The 13,210-nt window shown below is 43.1% G+C and overlaps 1 protein-coding gene across 2 annotated transcripts in view; it reads left to right on the top strand.

Annotated features, from left to right (window-relative positions):
* The window catches only part of mpped2a (metallophosphoesterase domain containing 2a), a 21,637-nt gene extending 8,507 nt beyond the window's left edge, over positions 1-13,130 (top strand). For both annotated transcript variants that reach the window (XM_031848289.1, XM_031848290.1), the window contains exon 3: positions 11,658-13,130. In XM_031848289.1, the coding sequence (XP_031704149.1) occupies positions 11,658-11,919 (262 nt within the window). In that variant the 3' untranslated portion in view covers positions 11,920-13,130. The remainder of the gene's footprint in view (positions 1-11,657) is intronic.
* Positions 13,131-13,210: the final 80 nt, after the last annotated feature.

The raw sequence follows: 13,210 nt of genomic DNA, 5'->3' as shown, positions 1-13,210 counted from the left end.
GTCGTTGTCCGTTCCTCGCTTCAAGCTTTTCCAAATAGCACTTAAGACGGGACTCTGCTGCGTTAAGAGCTCTCGCAGCGTCTTGGAGGCATTTGTGAATATCGACCTTCGTGTCTTTCTTAGTTTCCCAGACTGCATGCTTTTTGCCACCAGCTTTGGTTTTTGTATTTCAGGTTTTAAAACGGTCTTCAGTGCAACTAAATCCGTCTTTGTAAAAGCTGCATGTATTGTGATCTCGATAGTTTGCTGTGTTTCCATTAGAGCCGGGGCTGGTCGGGTAAAGTCTCTTCGATGACGAGCTAAATGTTTTGAGGGAGACGAAACAATTGTGTATAAAAAAACATATATTTTGTAAAGTGTAGAGCCTACTCTCTTCTATTTTCTCCATCAGGACACCACTTATAGTCAGTTTAACCCATGTTTTGGTTAGTTTCTCACCAGCGGTGGTTAACTGGTAGCGTTGCACAAAGCGGTTTAAAACTGTTGACTGCACCAATGTGGACACGCAGAGTATTTTCTGTGGCACAGAAGAAAACCAGTAAACACGGAGAAGATGCTGCATCCTTTCCCCCGTTTGTAGGCAGCTATTCACTCTGTACAAAACATCATTCACTCACGACACCTGAGCTCCATACTTTCATTTTAATGCTTCGGAAATGGAAATGCTCTAAACCATCTCACAAATGTTGGGAAAAAAAAAAAGAAATCCACATTTAACAAACTCCTTCTCCTCCAGATGCCTTGTTAATTATTCCCGCCCTCTGAATAATTGAGGAGCTCGTAAGTATGAATCATTTAATGACGCCGCCGCCTGCATCCATTCACGTGGATATTTATTCTGACACAAGCTGGTGAGGAAACGGCACCTTGAAGATCACGGCCTTCCCACATTCACTTTGACACCGTCCTACTTTTTATTAATGAACTCCTTGAGAATATATTCCGAGTATAGTATACAGTGCTGTCAATGCAGGCGAGGAAATTGTTTAGACTTTTTTTATACGATGTGTTTCTGCACAGCTGATGCCGTTATATATGCACACATTTAAAAACCAACATTTTCAAATATCTTTTGCAGTTTGTGTGTTTTGAAGGGAGGGATGGTGGTAAGCATGTTGACTCACCTGCCAGAGAAAGCCGGTCGAGGTGCTCCGATGATGATCAAACATTTCCTTCTCTATGTTGGTAATATTGGCTTCACTGCTCGTGTGACACGACACAAAATGGGCCGTCGGAGGAGGAAGGGACGCTGTGCTTAACGTATCATGTTCTGGAAGCTCAACCTTGTTTACTTCGACAGCAGGGGATGCTTTGAAGATGGAAATACTCAGATAATTGGCAATTCAATTGTGGAGAAATGTGTGACTTTCACACAGTTCTGTGGGCATTTCAAAACTCTCTGTGTTGTTTAATTTACCGTGGAACACATCAGAAGTGTCACAGTTTTTCTCTCTCTCCTCCAGCGGTAATAGATCTTTAGATACAAACACTAAATGTTCCTCCCTTTCAAGTGGATCAGTGGTTGCTTCATGTTTTGTTGTTTGACTTTTTTCGGAGTGAAGCAGTTGTTTTGCTGTGTTTCCACTCCTTTCATTTCCTAAATATTGTCATCACAACTATGAAAAGCATATTTGTCTTGGTTTTGAGGAACATAACGATTGAGCACAAACGTTTGTTTATACTTTTCGTTTGCCGTGTTTTCTCAAAGTCAAAAGGTTTCCACGTTACTGCTTCACTGTAATTGTTACAATCCAGTTATTTTATTAGTTTGTGGCGCAGCTACAGCCTGAAGGTAAACTCCATCCAGTGTCTGTTCTTGTTTGTGGTCGTCTGGTAGAAAGTGTCTCCAGACGATGGTTTCCACAGATTCCTTGTGTGAGGTTTGTGTTGGTTTCATGGTTCTGATCGGTCACTTGTAATGGAAACACTTGTTCTTCCAGCCTTGTTCCAGACCTTTAAATCTCTTCCCGATGTTCTTTTCATTGATCCTCAAAACAACCGAGACTCAACCAGGACCAGAATCTGCTCCACCGATATATATGAGACAGATGAACTATGTAGGCTTAATAACTTTAAAATCAACGTGTTTCCTTGATCAAAATAACAAACAGAAAAGGGATCGTTCAGGTATTTTGAAGAGAGGTTGTTTGAGTGATGTTTGGAACATTTTCACTATTTTACCTTGCCGTCAGACAGCCCGTACCGACGGGTAAATAAAGCCGCTTTCTATCCTCTCTTCAAAGCCACCAGCCTCCATTGACAGAAGCGGTAATTGTACCTCTCACAACACGCGATCTCCTGGACAGCCGCTGCTTTGCTCAGTTAGTTTGTATTATTGTGACTTTTGGTCTCTTAGATTGGATTCACTAAAGTCGCACAATGACACAAACCTACAGAGCGAGGCAGCGATAGACCAGCAACTCCTGTGTTCTGCGAGATAAAGTTACCCTTTTTGTGAATGGGGTCTGGTGGCTTTGAAGAGAGCTTTGATAACGGCTTCCGCTCCTAAAGGGCTGTCTGACAGGAAGGTAAAGCGGCAAACATATTCTAAATATAGCGTACACTTTCTGATATCATTTGTATTTATTTCTTTTAGTTGGCCTAGATACGTTTTGCATTACTTTGCTCTTGTGCTGGTACTCCTGCCTGCTTCTCCAAACCACCATCTACTGTACATCATACATTCTGTAGTTAAAGTACACACAACCCTGCTTCAAAACATCCACTACTACAAACTGTCCTTTTTTTAATTCAACCTAACAACTGCTACCGTGTGGACTTAAATTTACATTGTTGGGATGTCAACAGACCCAAATGAGTAGAGAATAACCCCCCAATCCCCTTTTTCGAAGCAGGAAGCATCTTAAACGGACACAATGTCTAAATTCCCGCCGGTTATCAGTCTATTGATGTACCACAATGCAACTGTTGTCAGGAAATCTATGATTATGAATCAAAAGGCGAGAGTTTCCGATTAATGGTGCGGCCTCATTTTTACTTTTGTTCCATTTATTTCCGATTCCGAGGAGGAGGAGCAGCAGTCAGGCTTCAGGTCTCCTGAGAACAAAGAGACAGTCCCATTTTTTTTTTTGTGGCCTTTTTGTTTCTGTCAGCCGCTCGCCGGCAGGAGTGGAGGGGCTTTTGTAACTGGAGAACCCTTGATTAAGTTCCCTCTCCACCCCTGACCTGCTACTGGAGCCCGGCGGGACGGTGCTGCTGGTGGAGTTGGTGGTGGTGGGGGGGTTTAAGTGACAGTTGACATAGGACAGGTCTGCTGTTTTTTGAGATTGAAGCTCTTTTGATGTCTTTGAGATTTTCGGAGCCTGGCATCGCAGGGCCCGATCTTCTGATGATGTCACTCCCCTCTTGACATGAAATGGAGGCGGAGCTGCCCGAGCCTGCAACTTCTCAACGTGACACGTCCTCCGTTTGTGCAGTTGAGGAAATGGCGCTTAGTTTGGCTTTACCGGTAATCACTGTTTTGCTTGCGATCATTTTTTCTGTAAGGTGTTCAGAAATCGCCAAATGCGTCTTACTCTACCTTCAGACACTAAGACGAGTGTTTAGATTCGTCCTGTGAGTCAGTGAGAAGGGAGACAGAGTGTGTGTTTCACATTGTTGTCGTTCTTCTGTTCTAACAGAAGCAGCAACTTAATGCTTTTATTGGTCGGTGTTGCACTCTCACTGAATCATTTGTTTTAGGTATACAAACATTCCTTTCTACAAACCCTTTCTTTCATTTAACAAAAGAAACCTCAAATGTTGTTTTCTACAGGAACTTTGCCTAAATACAGCAGCCCAGAGATGAGTTAAAAAGATTAAACTTCTGAACAGACGTTGGTCGCTAGCTGAGATACCTGCAAAGAGTTTTTATTTATAGATGCCAAAACAGTATTGAGGTTCAACACCTAATCCTAATGTGTAAATATCTTCTGAAAGTATGATTATCTTTCCTGTTTTGAAGTCCATAACTGGATCTTCACATAAGCTGAGCATCCTGGATACATAAACCGTACATGTCCGTACGTTTCCACACACTGAAGCTGGCATGTCTGTTTTTTTGTTATCTGTACTTTCTGCTGTGAGCCATGTGTCCATTCACACTACTCCACTAGTTTATTCTCCCAGCAATCTGCCGGTTGTTTTTTGTCCCCCGGGGGCCACGTCGTACCTGTCTCCTCAGCCTTCCTCCCATCAGCCCTGGAGCCAGGCGGACTGTCAGCAGCACAAATAAAGGCTGTGTGTCGTAATGAAAGGGGCATTAGCAGAAGCAATTTATTTCCCAGCGCAGTGCCGGAAGGTTTCTCCGGTGCTGATATTCCAACGCAGGCTTTGTGTGCCGTACTTGGCCATTATGTGTGGGGGAGACGCACCCTGCCTGAACAAATGGAGTAAAGGGGGAGAGAGAGGAAGGAGGCATCATTCAACATTCTTTAAAATCAATTATCATTTGAATATTTTAGAAAAATCTGGCTTTTTTTCTTGTGAATTTCCATCATTCTGCTCCTTCTGCCTCTTTTTCCTGTTGGGTTTACTTGTTTCTTTCTCCCACCTTTGCTTCTTTCTCTGCTCCCTTGAGCATCTCCCCCCCCCCCCACAACACCACCATTATCACCACCTCCCTCTCCGTTATTCATGTGTTCATTTTGTTCCTCTGAAGTTTATTGAATTAGCGCAGACAGCTGAAATGCAGAAGATAAGAGAGGCGCTCTCTCTGCTCCTCTCAGAGAAATGGTATTTCACCGTGGATGAATGAGCGGTGTGTGTGTGCGCGTGTGTGAGTGAGAGTCTGCAATAGGGGGAGGGGAACTGATGCAGAGGTTATAGACAGAAGAAATGGAGAGCATTGCGTTTTGATGTTTCTCCTGAAAGAGCGATAAAGACGACGTGAGCTCAGTGGAGGAACGGTGACTATTTGGTCTCTAGCTCAGCTGGGATTTATCTTTTTAAATGTCCTATTACTGTTGCGTAGTGGACACACACATATCAAATGTTCTCTGACAGTCTTTGTTGTGAAGTTTGACAAGGAAGCGGTGAAGAGCAGAGGTCCATTTATAGAGAGTAGAAATTGTCTTTGTTTCAGCACACCCTGCTGAGTTTATTAAGAATATTTACTTCAGTCAATAAAACTAACCTTAAATACAAATTTTGTGTCATATCATGAATTGAGAAATGCTGCTATAAACAAAGAAAGCAAAGACAATCCGCTGGATGGATGAGTTGAACAATTCATCGATGTTGCTAAATGTTTAGTTCATCAACTCAAAGATGTAACTGATTTAAAAAGTTGAAAAGTTATTTTAGTGGAAACATTGAACCAGAAAAAAGTCCCCGCACGGTACTTTCATCACAGAGTCTCCTCTAAAGCATCTCGATTGTTTACCCAAAAAAATTCATTTTAGAAGTATTAAAAATTCAGGAAGCAAGTTGAAGGCAAATGGAAATTCTGTTTGCTCATGATTTTAATTTTCATGACCTGCAGCTCACCTCCAGTCAAACCTGAGCGGAGTGCAGTTTATATTTACTTTAAACGAACATTAAATGTGATCAGCTGACATTTCTTGCACAGTTAACGGATGGTATTTTGAGGAGGATTAATCCTGCTGCGTGTGGTGTGTGTGTGAATTTGTCACTTTGCTGTGGGTGAAATCTATTGTGTTGCAGTTGCACACACAGAAAAACCCTCCCTGGCTGTAGAGCCGTGTTTATTGGAGCTTTGTCTCTCTGATAGCCTTTGAACCAGCGAGTGTATAAGTCTTGATCCCGTTTGTCACGTATGAACAGGTCAGCTTTAGTTGATTAGCGGTCTATTTCCACAGTTCCCCTTTGACCCCTGGAGGTTTTAGGTGACTCTCTCCTCACTGGTGGCCTTTATTGATGAGAAATCATTAGCAGGACGACCCCATTAACAATGAAGGAAGGAGAGAGGAGGAGGAGCTGGAGGCTAATCCCTCTGCAGCAGGTATGAAATGGACAGAGAACTGGACCGGGTCGTGATTGACATGTTCCTGTCTGAGACAAGTGGGCAGCTTGACCCCATTGTTGACCCCATTAACCCTGCCAGGACTGAGGGGGGCCGACCAGAACTCTAATCAATCTGGCCTTAATATTCTATGGTACTCTACAAGTAAAGAAGTTTTTGGACCCCCCCACATACTAGTTTTCCTTTTGACTGGTTTTCATGGTTTAGGCTCTTTTAGTTCTTTACGTCTCGTTGCACGTATGACGTCGTGGGTCAGCAGCACCCTGTTAGACTGCACAGCTGAGGGAGACAACAAACAAACATTCCAGCTGTTTGGACGTATTTCACGCTCGCTACGCCAACGAGTTCTACGGCTACTTGCGTTATCTGCAAAAGTTTCAATGTTTCAAGGTTTGGCAGTAGCACCGAAAATATAACACAACCAACTTAACCAAGTCCCTCCAGAAGCATCGTACACCAGCAACTTTTACCAAGTTGTAAGTAAACCTATTTATTACCACTTCAGAGTAAATGGAGGTGCAATAAAGATCCCATGATGAAACTGAATGTCTTCTATTACTCTTTACTACAACCTGGACTGTACATTTGGTGAAAATACACTAAAATACACCATTTATGATACAAGTTTTAAAGATATACTCGGGTGGCCAACTCGCTCTTATATTTACGAGGGTTATATTTGTACGACTTTATTGTCATAATACTTCGTAATAAGACATAGCTTGGACAACAAACAGTCGGTTTACAGATTGTGAAAGCTAAGGATCATGTTGTCAAAACAGTACAGCACGGATATGTTCTATGAAAAGACGATCTTCCATCACGACACAGGAGCAGACTTGGTTCCTGACAAGTTAAATGTTTGGACCGTAAGAGCTCAGTGAGTTGATGTAGATGGTTTAGAAAGAGGTGTTGCACATTAAGAGAGGAAAAACTGAATTTGGATTTCTGCAACGATCGGTCGGGTCTTTATTTTTCACATTCGAGGTATACATGTAGTTATCTCTCGCGGTGATGGATAGCGGGCTTTAAATGTAACTAATTCTAAAATGTACGATAAGAGCTTTGGCAGTTTTTTGGCTGCGCAGCAAAACGCCCTCGGCCTGTTTTGGACGGTGTGAGGAGTCGAGAGGAAGCGTTGCAATCAATCACAGCGATTATGTGGCGCGCTTAAAGAGCCGGACGAGTCTGAGAGTGACACAGACCGCGACCTTCTTATCTGCTGCGAGTTAAGTGTCACGTTTGAAGAAGCAAGCTCGGCCTGAACTCTGACCCTGTTTGCTTGTGTGTTTTTTTTTTTTTTTCAAAAAGGCCACGGAGCCCAGTGTGCTCAGTCAAATTGAATATCCTCCTCCAGACATCCGAGAGCACTCCTCCTTCCCTCTGTCTGTCTCCCCCACGTTGACTTCCACTTCCCTCGCCTCTTATTCTCCTCAAAAAATGACACCTGTAAGCAATAATTCACATTTTCCTTGTGTAGTTTTCTAATTTGCAAGCATGTTTAGAGCAAAGCGCCTCAAGCTTGTCAGGCTTTCATTTGTATTTATATGATACATGTGCTATTCATGGAGGGTACACTGTTTTTATGATGTTGTATATAAGTACTTTGAATTTGAATCTGTGCCATCATCTGTGAATTTTGCGATTAAGAACACAACACAAGCATGACGGGTAGGAGAACAACTGTGCGTCTGCTCGAGAAACACTGCTCTAAGTGAAAATGAATGTTAAGTTGCAGAAGTCTATTTTTAAGGGACTAATGTTGCAGCTGTAGGTGAGAAGAAGTTCACGCAGTGAGGTTTCCCTCACAGACATCTCTTCATCGAGCAGATATCTCTGCAGCCGCAGACCTCGGTTTTGTGTCAGCTCCGATGTCATGGCGGATTTGAGAGTGTGCTCCTGCCCTCCTCCAGTGCATTAGCATTTCTGCTGCTCCCCCACTCTCTTTTTTTTTTTTTTTTCTCCGCCGTCTTCCCTCTGATGTCACGCCGAAGCTCAGACATGTTAACACGAACCTTCATGCTAACACAGTTCAGTCCGTCACTGGAGAATATTGTTTTACCTGCTGCCGGAGCGCAACAAGACTTTTTCATTTTCACTGTCTCAGTTTACAATAGATCAGAGGCCTACGCTGCACTGCTGAACTCCTGAACTCTTGTATACATTACTAATGAACCTCTGGATTGTTATACAGTCGTATGTTAACGGGAAAGACGGGCCCTCTCTCTCTTTGTGCGTGTGTGTGTGTGTGTGTGTGAGAGACTTATGCAGCACTATCATGAAGGTTTCTTGGCCCGGGCCTGCTCTTAATTGATGGGGGCTGCTGGTATTTACTTACATTCTCAGGGTGGATTAAATCTCAAAGGAGAGGGGAGGAGATGGTGGTTGTTTTTCTCCCAGCTTTGTCTTAATATGCACCCGTGTGTGTGTGTGCGTGTGTGTGTGTGTGTGTGTGTGTGTGTGTGTGTGTGTGCGCGCGCACATATACATGTACATATGTGTGTGTGCTTTGTCATCCCATGTGGTTCCGTGTTCGTCCTTCCTCCATGACGAGAACTGTCGAATCCTGTAAAGCTGCCCGACGTCCGGTCACCAAATGGAATCACCAGCTACGCCGCTCTGCATGGTGCCGCTCTGCATGGTGCCGCTCTGCATGGTGCCGCTCTGCATGGTGCCGCTCTGCATAGTGCCGCTCTGCATAGTGCCGCTCTGCTGGCTTAAGTTGATGTGTTTGTGTGTATATGGGAGCATTGTTTACTGCTCACAGTTAATGGTAAATACCATTATCTCTCTCTAGTTTTTCATTTTGTCCACTGGGTTTGATATGGAGTCCAGGTCTGCTCGGGTGACAGAGAATCTCGCTGGATCCAGGATGGCCGATCTGAGTTACATATGTGCAAGCTCAAAATTTTGGTGGATCACTCAATCTGAGCGGTGCCATATTTCTGCAGTTTTCCTTGCAACTGTTGTAAAGAAAGATAAAATCATTGCTGCCTTGATGACCTTCCAGAAAATATTATCTTCTAATAAGCCTTCAAACTGGATCTGATTGGCCAACGCTAGATGACGTTACATTGTGTCGCAGCAAAAATTGCAATCGGTTCAACTTTACAACCTGCATTCTTTGTGTTCATCAACAGTGGCCTCATTCAAATGAATGACGGTGCTGCATTTATTCAGGCGCTGCTGTTATCTGTTAGCATGTCAGAGTAAAGGGTTTGAGCAGCCTCTTCTACCCCCCCAGCTTCTAATCCATCCAGTTTTGCAGAGGCTGAACCGACGCACCAGTGGGGGGGGGGGGGGGGGCTCGCCATGCAGCAAGTTTGCAGCTGCTGCCTCAGACAGTGGCCACCGGTCACAGATGGTGACGACAAATGGCGGTTGGACTACAGACAAGGATTGTTTGATATGGCGGCATACGTAGTGAGATGGCAGCAGTTTGACTTTTCTGTGCCGTTACACTACAGATTTCCATTTTTAATATCTCTGGTTGTATTTGGCATTTTTGGTCGGAGTTGTAAATCTGTAAGTTTGACTACTTTGTGTACTTAATCCAAACTACATACAGTGGCGACACGTTACAGACGTTGACCAGCTTGTCCACCGTTAAAACAACCGTGCAGATGACTGTTTAAGTCCAAAACATAACAACAGACTCCGGGCTGTTTGTGAACCTTTTTTCCATCTAATATTCCACTCAACATGTCACAGAGATGGGAAAACAGGAAAATTGCATTTAAAATAAGACTCAAATGCAACATTGCCTCTCCTTCAGTAAGATTTTCTTTTGTGCCGAGGTGCCCATTTTCTCCATCTCTGTTAATGACGTCTTCTCCAGTCTGAAACCTTTTTGATTTCATCTGCTTCTGTAGCTGTCTTTATGCCATGTTTGTGCAAAGATGCGAGTTAACTGTGTGCGTGTGTTTGTGTGTGTTTGTGTGTGTTTGTGTGTGTGTGCTTGTGCTTGTGCTTGTCAGATTGGAGATTGCAGCGTTGATTATGTGTCTGATGTTTTCGACAGAGTGACATCCCTTCTAATGAAATAATGGTCTGGTGGCAGAGTGCTGGAGGATTGCACATAGTAGACTTCAATTACAGACAAGATGATCCCCTCCCCCCCTTTCCTTTCAGTCAGAAAAAAGTACGTTTTTTTCTTCCTTTTTAACAGACGTACTTACACCGAACAAAAAGGCTGAATAAAAGGCTCCCTTTGCAGCCAGACTTGGGGTCTAAGTGTTTTTTTCTTCCGATAATGGATAGAAAGAACATGGCATGCCTTAATTCAGCTTCTCTTTAACCAATCTGATGCCACAAAACAGCCATTGCCCTCCTTGTGAGCACAAATCAACCCGAGCGCTGGTTGTTTGCCAGCCCAGACTGCCACATCTTTCACCGTTGTAATGCCTCCTCTTTTCTTCCAGATGCATTTTGCTCTGCTGCATGCATTATTCTGTGGACCGTGTAATTTATGTTTCACAACAAATGATCTTTTTAAGGTTCCAGTTTTCAGCTGTGCCCCTTCTGCAATCTGGTATGAAATTAGCATACATTTCCTAAAAATATGCTTCTGGATCGAGTGAACCTTTTTTTTTTTTTTTAAATATCACAAAGAGGAAAAAGGGCACCTTCTTTGAATTGCAGCTCTTTTTTTACAGAAATAATGTTCAAAATTCTAAAATAAAACCGAAGGCAGATGTCTCATGAATAAGTGGAACGTTGCATTACATTAACATGGAATCAAACGTACTTGACTGTTGACACTGTTTCTTAAAATTTGCTCGGTGCTTTTTCAGATTGAAGGCATTATGAGAGCGCCACGGCTAAAGACGCTTTTTGCAGACGGTGAACTGTCGAGGTCTGAAAATACTCACAAACTGTGTCAACAGCTTCTGAAGTTGAAGATAAAATTATAATTCATTATCATAATTACAATGCAACTTTGTAGATTGAGTAGACAGATTTACATTTATACTTCATTTAAAAGGAGAACACGATTGTTTACGGTTTCAGTTCTTTTCACAGTGTCATTTTTATATTATTTGGATACTGACATAACTCAAACGTAACTTGAAATTCACTGAAGTTTATATTGGGCAGCATGTTGTGAAAAGAGACTCTTGTTGTTGGGTCAGGTGATTGACAGATTAGAGCGTAAAGACATCTAGCAGTGACCTGAAAACAGTTTATTCAACACGATAACAGAAGTGCATATCATTGATTATGTTGTGTGTGTGTGTGTGTGTGTGTGTGTGTGTGTGGAAGCTGTTGTTCGTACTGTACAAAGAATGAACAACATCACATCTTTTTTGGAGGGAGGGAGCAAAAAAACAACAAACTGAATTGGGTTCAGTGAAACGGAGTTGCTGACATTATAAATGTCAACCCACCGATGCATAATTTACTGTTTTATTACAGTTTTCTTTTTTTCAGTGTATGTTATGTAACCTTATTTGAAAGCAACATGGGGTGAGACAGGGGGCGATGCCATGCAGCAAAGTTCCCCGTCTGAACCCAATCTATAATTTAATGAAAAGAATAATATCAGAACTGAGAAGCCACCGCTGATGAATTTCAGAATACTTTGGTTACTGTATCATTATGGAGGTAAATGTGACATTTTATCATGACGTGGAGTTGAGGACTCATCGTCTCTTTTGTTTCATTGTCTTTTCAGGGTGGACCCCATTCCTTATGACAATCCCAAGCCAACAGGACACACCAGGTTTGTGTGTGTGTCAGACACGCACTCGCGTACAGACGGCATCCAGATGCCCTACGGCGACGTGCTGCTGCACACGGGCGACTTCACCGAGCTGGGCCTGCCCTCCGAGGTTAAGAAGTTCAACGACTGGCTAGGTATTAACCTGCTTAAGACACACACACATTCATCCGGTCGCACGCATGTTTTTCACACTCGCACAAAGCTGACGGGCTGAAGCTCGCACGTGAACAGAGGGACGGGCCACCAGACGTGATGCACGTATAACCAGGAGCTGGACCACACAATGACTTCCACCCCCCACTGTTGACTCACAACTGCTGTGCTAAAGTGTCCAGTTTAATCCTTCTGACCTAACACCCTGGCTCAGTTAACCTTTGACCCCTCCCTCTGGCCCCATGCTGTGGGTGGGAGCGCTGAGCTGCGTGTGTGTGTTTGATCTGTCCCAGCAGCAAGTGTTTCTTCTCTAGACCCTACAGGGGAGAGCTGAAGCATTTTTTGGCCCTCTAATGTAGTCATGTTTGTCTGATGTTCTCTCTCGCCAAGGGCATAAATCAATAAGTGCCACCCAATCGCACTGGCCTGTAAAGTTTTAACACATTTGAATTCTTTTGTCTATGCTTCAGTCGTTTGTGTTTTTGCCAGTTGATCAGCTCTCAGCAGGTGAAACAAAACGACCGGAGCACAACGTCTAAAAGATGGAACACAAAGCAAATTTTAGAGTCACGATTTCATATAAAGAAAATTTAAAGACGCAAGTGGACAAATTTGCCCCGTGAGGCAGAGACATACGTTTAAAACTCAGACCCTATATTTATAAGTGTTGCGTCACCCATTGGTTTGTGGATTGCAGGTTTGAAGCCTCAAGTCCGATATTTTGGTTGTAGCCAGTTTACTTTTTAGAAATGACTATATTTCTGGATAAGAGGGTGGCGCTGTGGAAGAAGGAGGCCCAGCAGATTGCTGTTATCAGCGGGCACGAGGTAGCTAGCTAGTTTGATTAGCATGGTGCATTCGTAATTAAAGTTATCTGTGACAGCGAAAACACAGGCTTCTTTGTAACGAACAGCCGGCTCCTTAGTGTCTTTTTGTACAACCGCTTGCTGAACAATGAAACTGATTGATGTGCATGCTAGTTGCACCCAGTGACTCTCATTGGCTGTGAGGGGAGAGAAAAGTTCCAAAAGTCCAGTGGCCAAGGGCGAAATTTACTTTGTGTTCTATCTGAACAGAACTCCGCAATTTTCACTCAATAGTGCAGCTTATGCTCAAAAAAGTGGAAAAGAGGATGAGACGATTCAAGAAACAGAAAGTGGCTCAAAGGGAAGATTTTAGATTGGCTTTTACATCAAAATCCATGTTCATTTACCAATCATGACATACTTTTTCTGCTGGGAGGGATGTGTATATGTATGTATGTATGTATGTATGTATGTGTATATGTGTGTGTATGTATGTATGTATGTATGTGTATATGTATGCATGTATGTATGTATGTATGTGTATAT

This window comes from Anarrhichthys ocellatus, unplaced genomic scaffold, assembly GCF_004355925.1.
Source record: "Anarrhichthys ocellatus isolate YVR2014 unplaced genomic scaffold, GSC_Weel_1.0 scaffold8, whole genome shotgun sequence".
Taxonomy (NCBI): domain Eukaryota; kingdom Metazoa; phylum Chordata; class Actinopteri; order Perciformes; family Anarhichadidae; genus Anarrhichthys; species Anarrhichthys ocellatus.
This window is presented reverse-complemented; position numbering and strand designations above follow the sequence as displayed.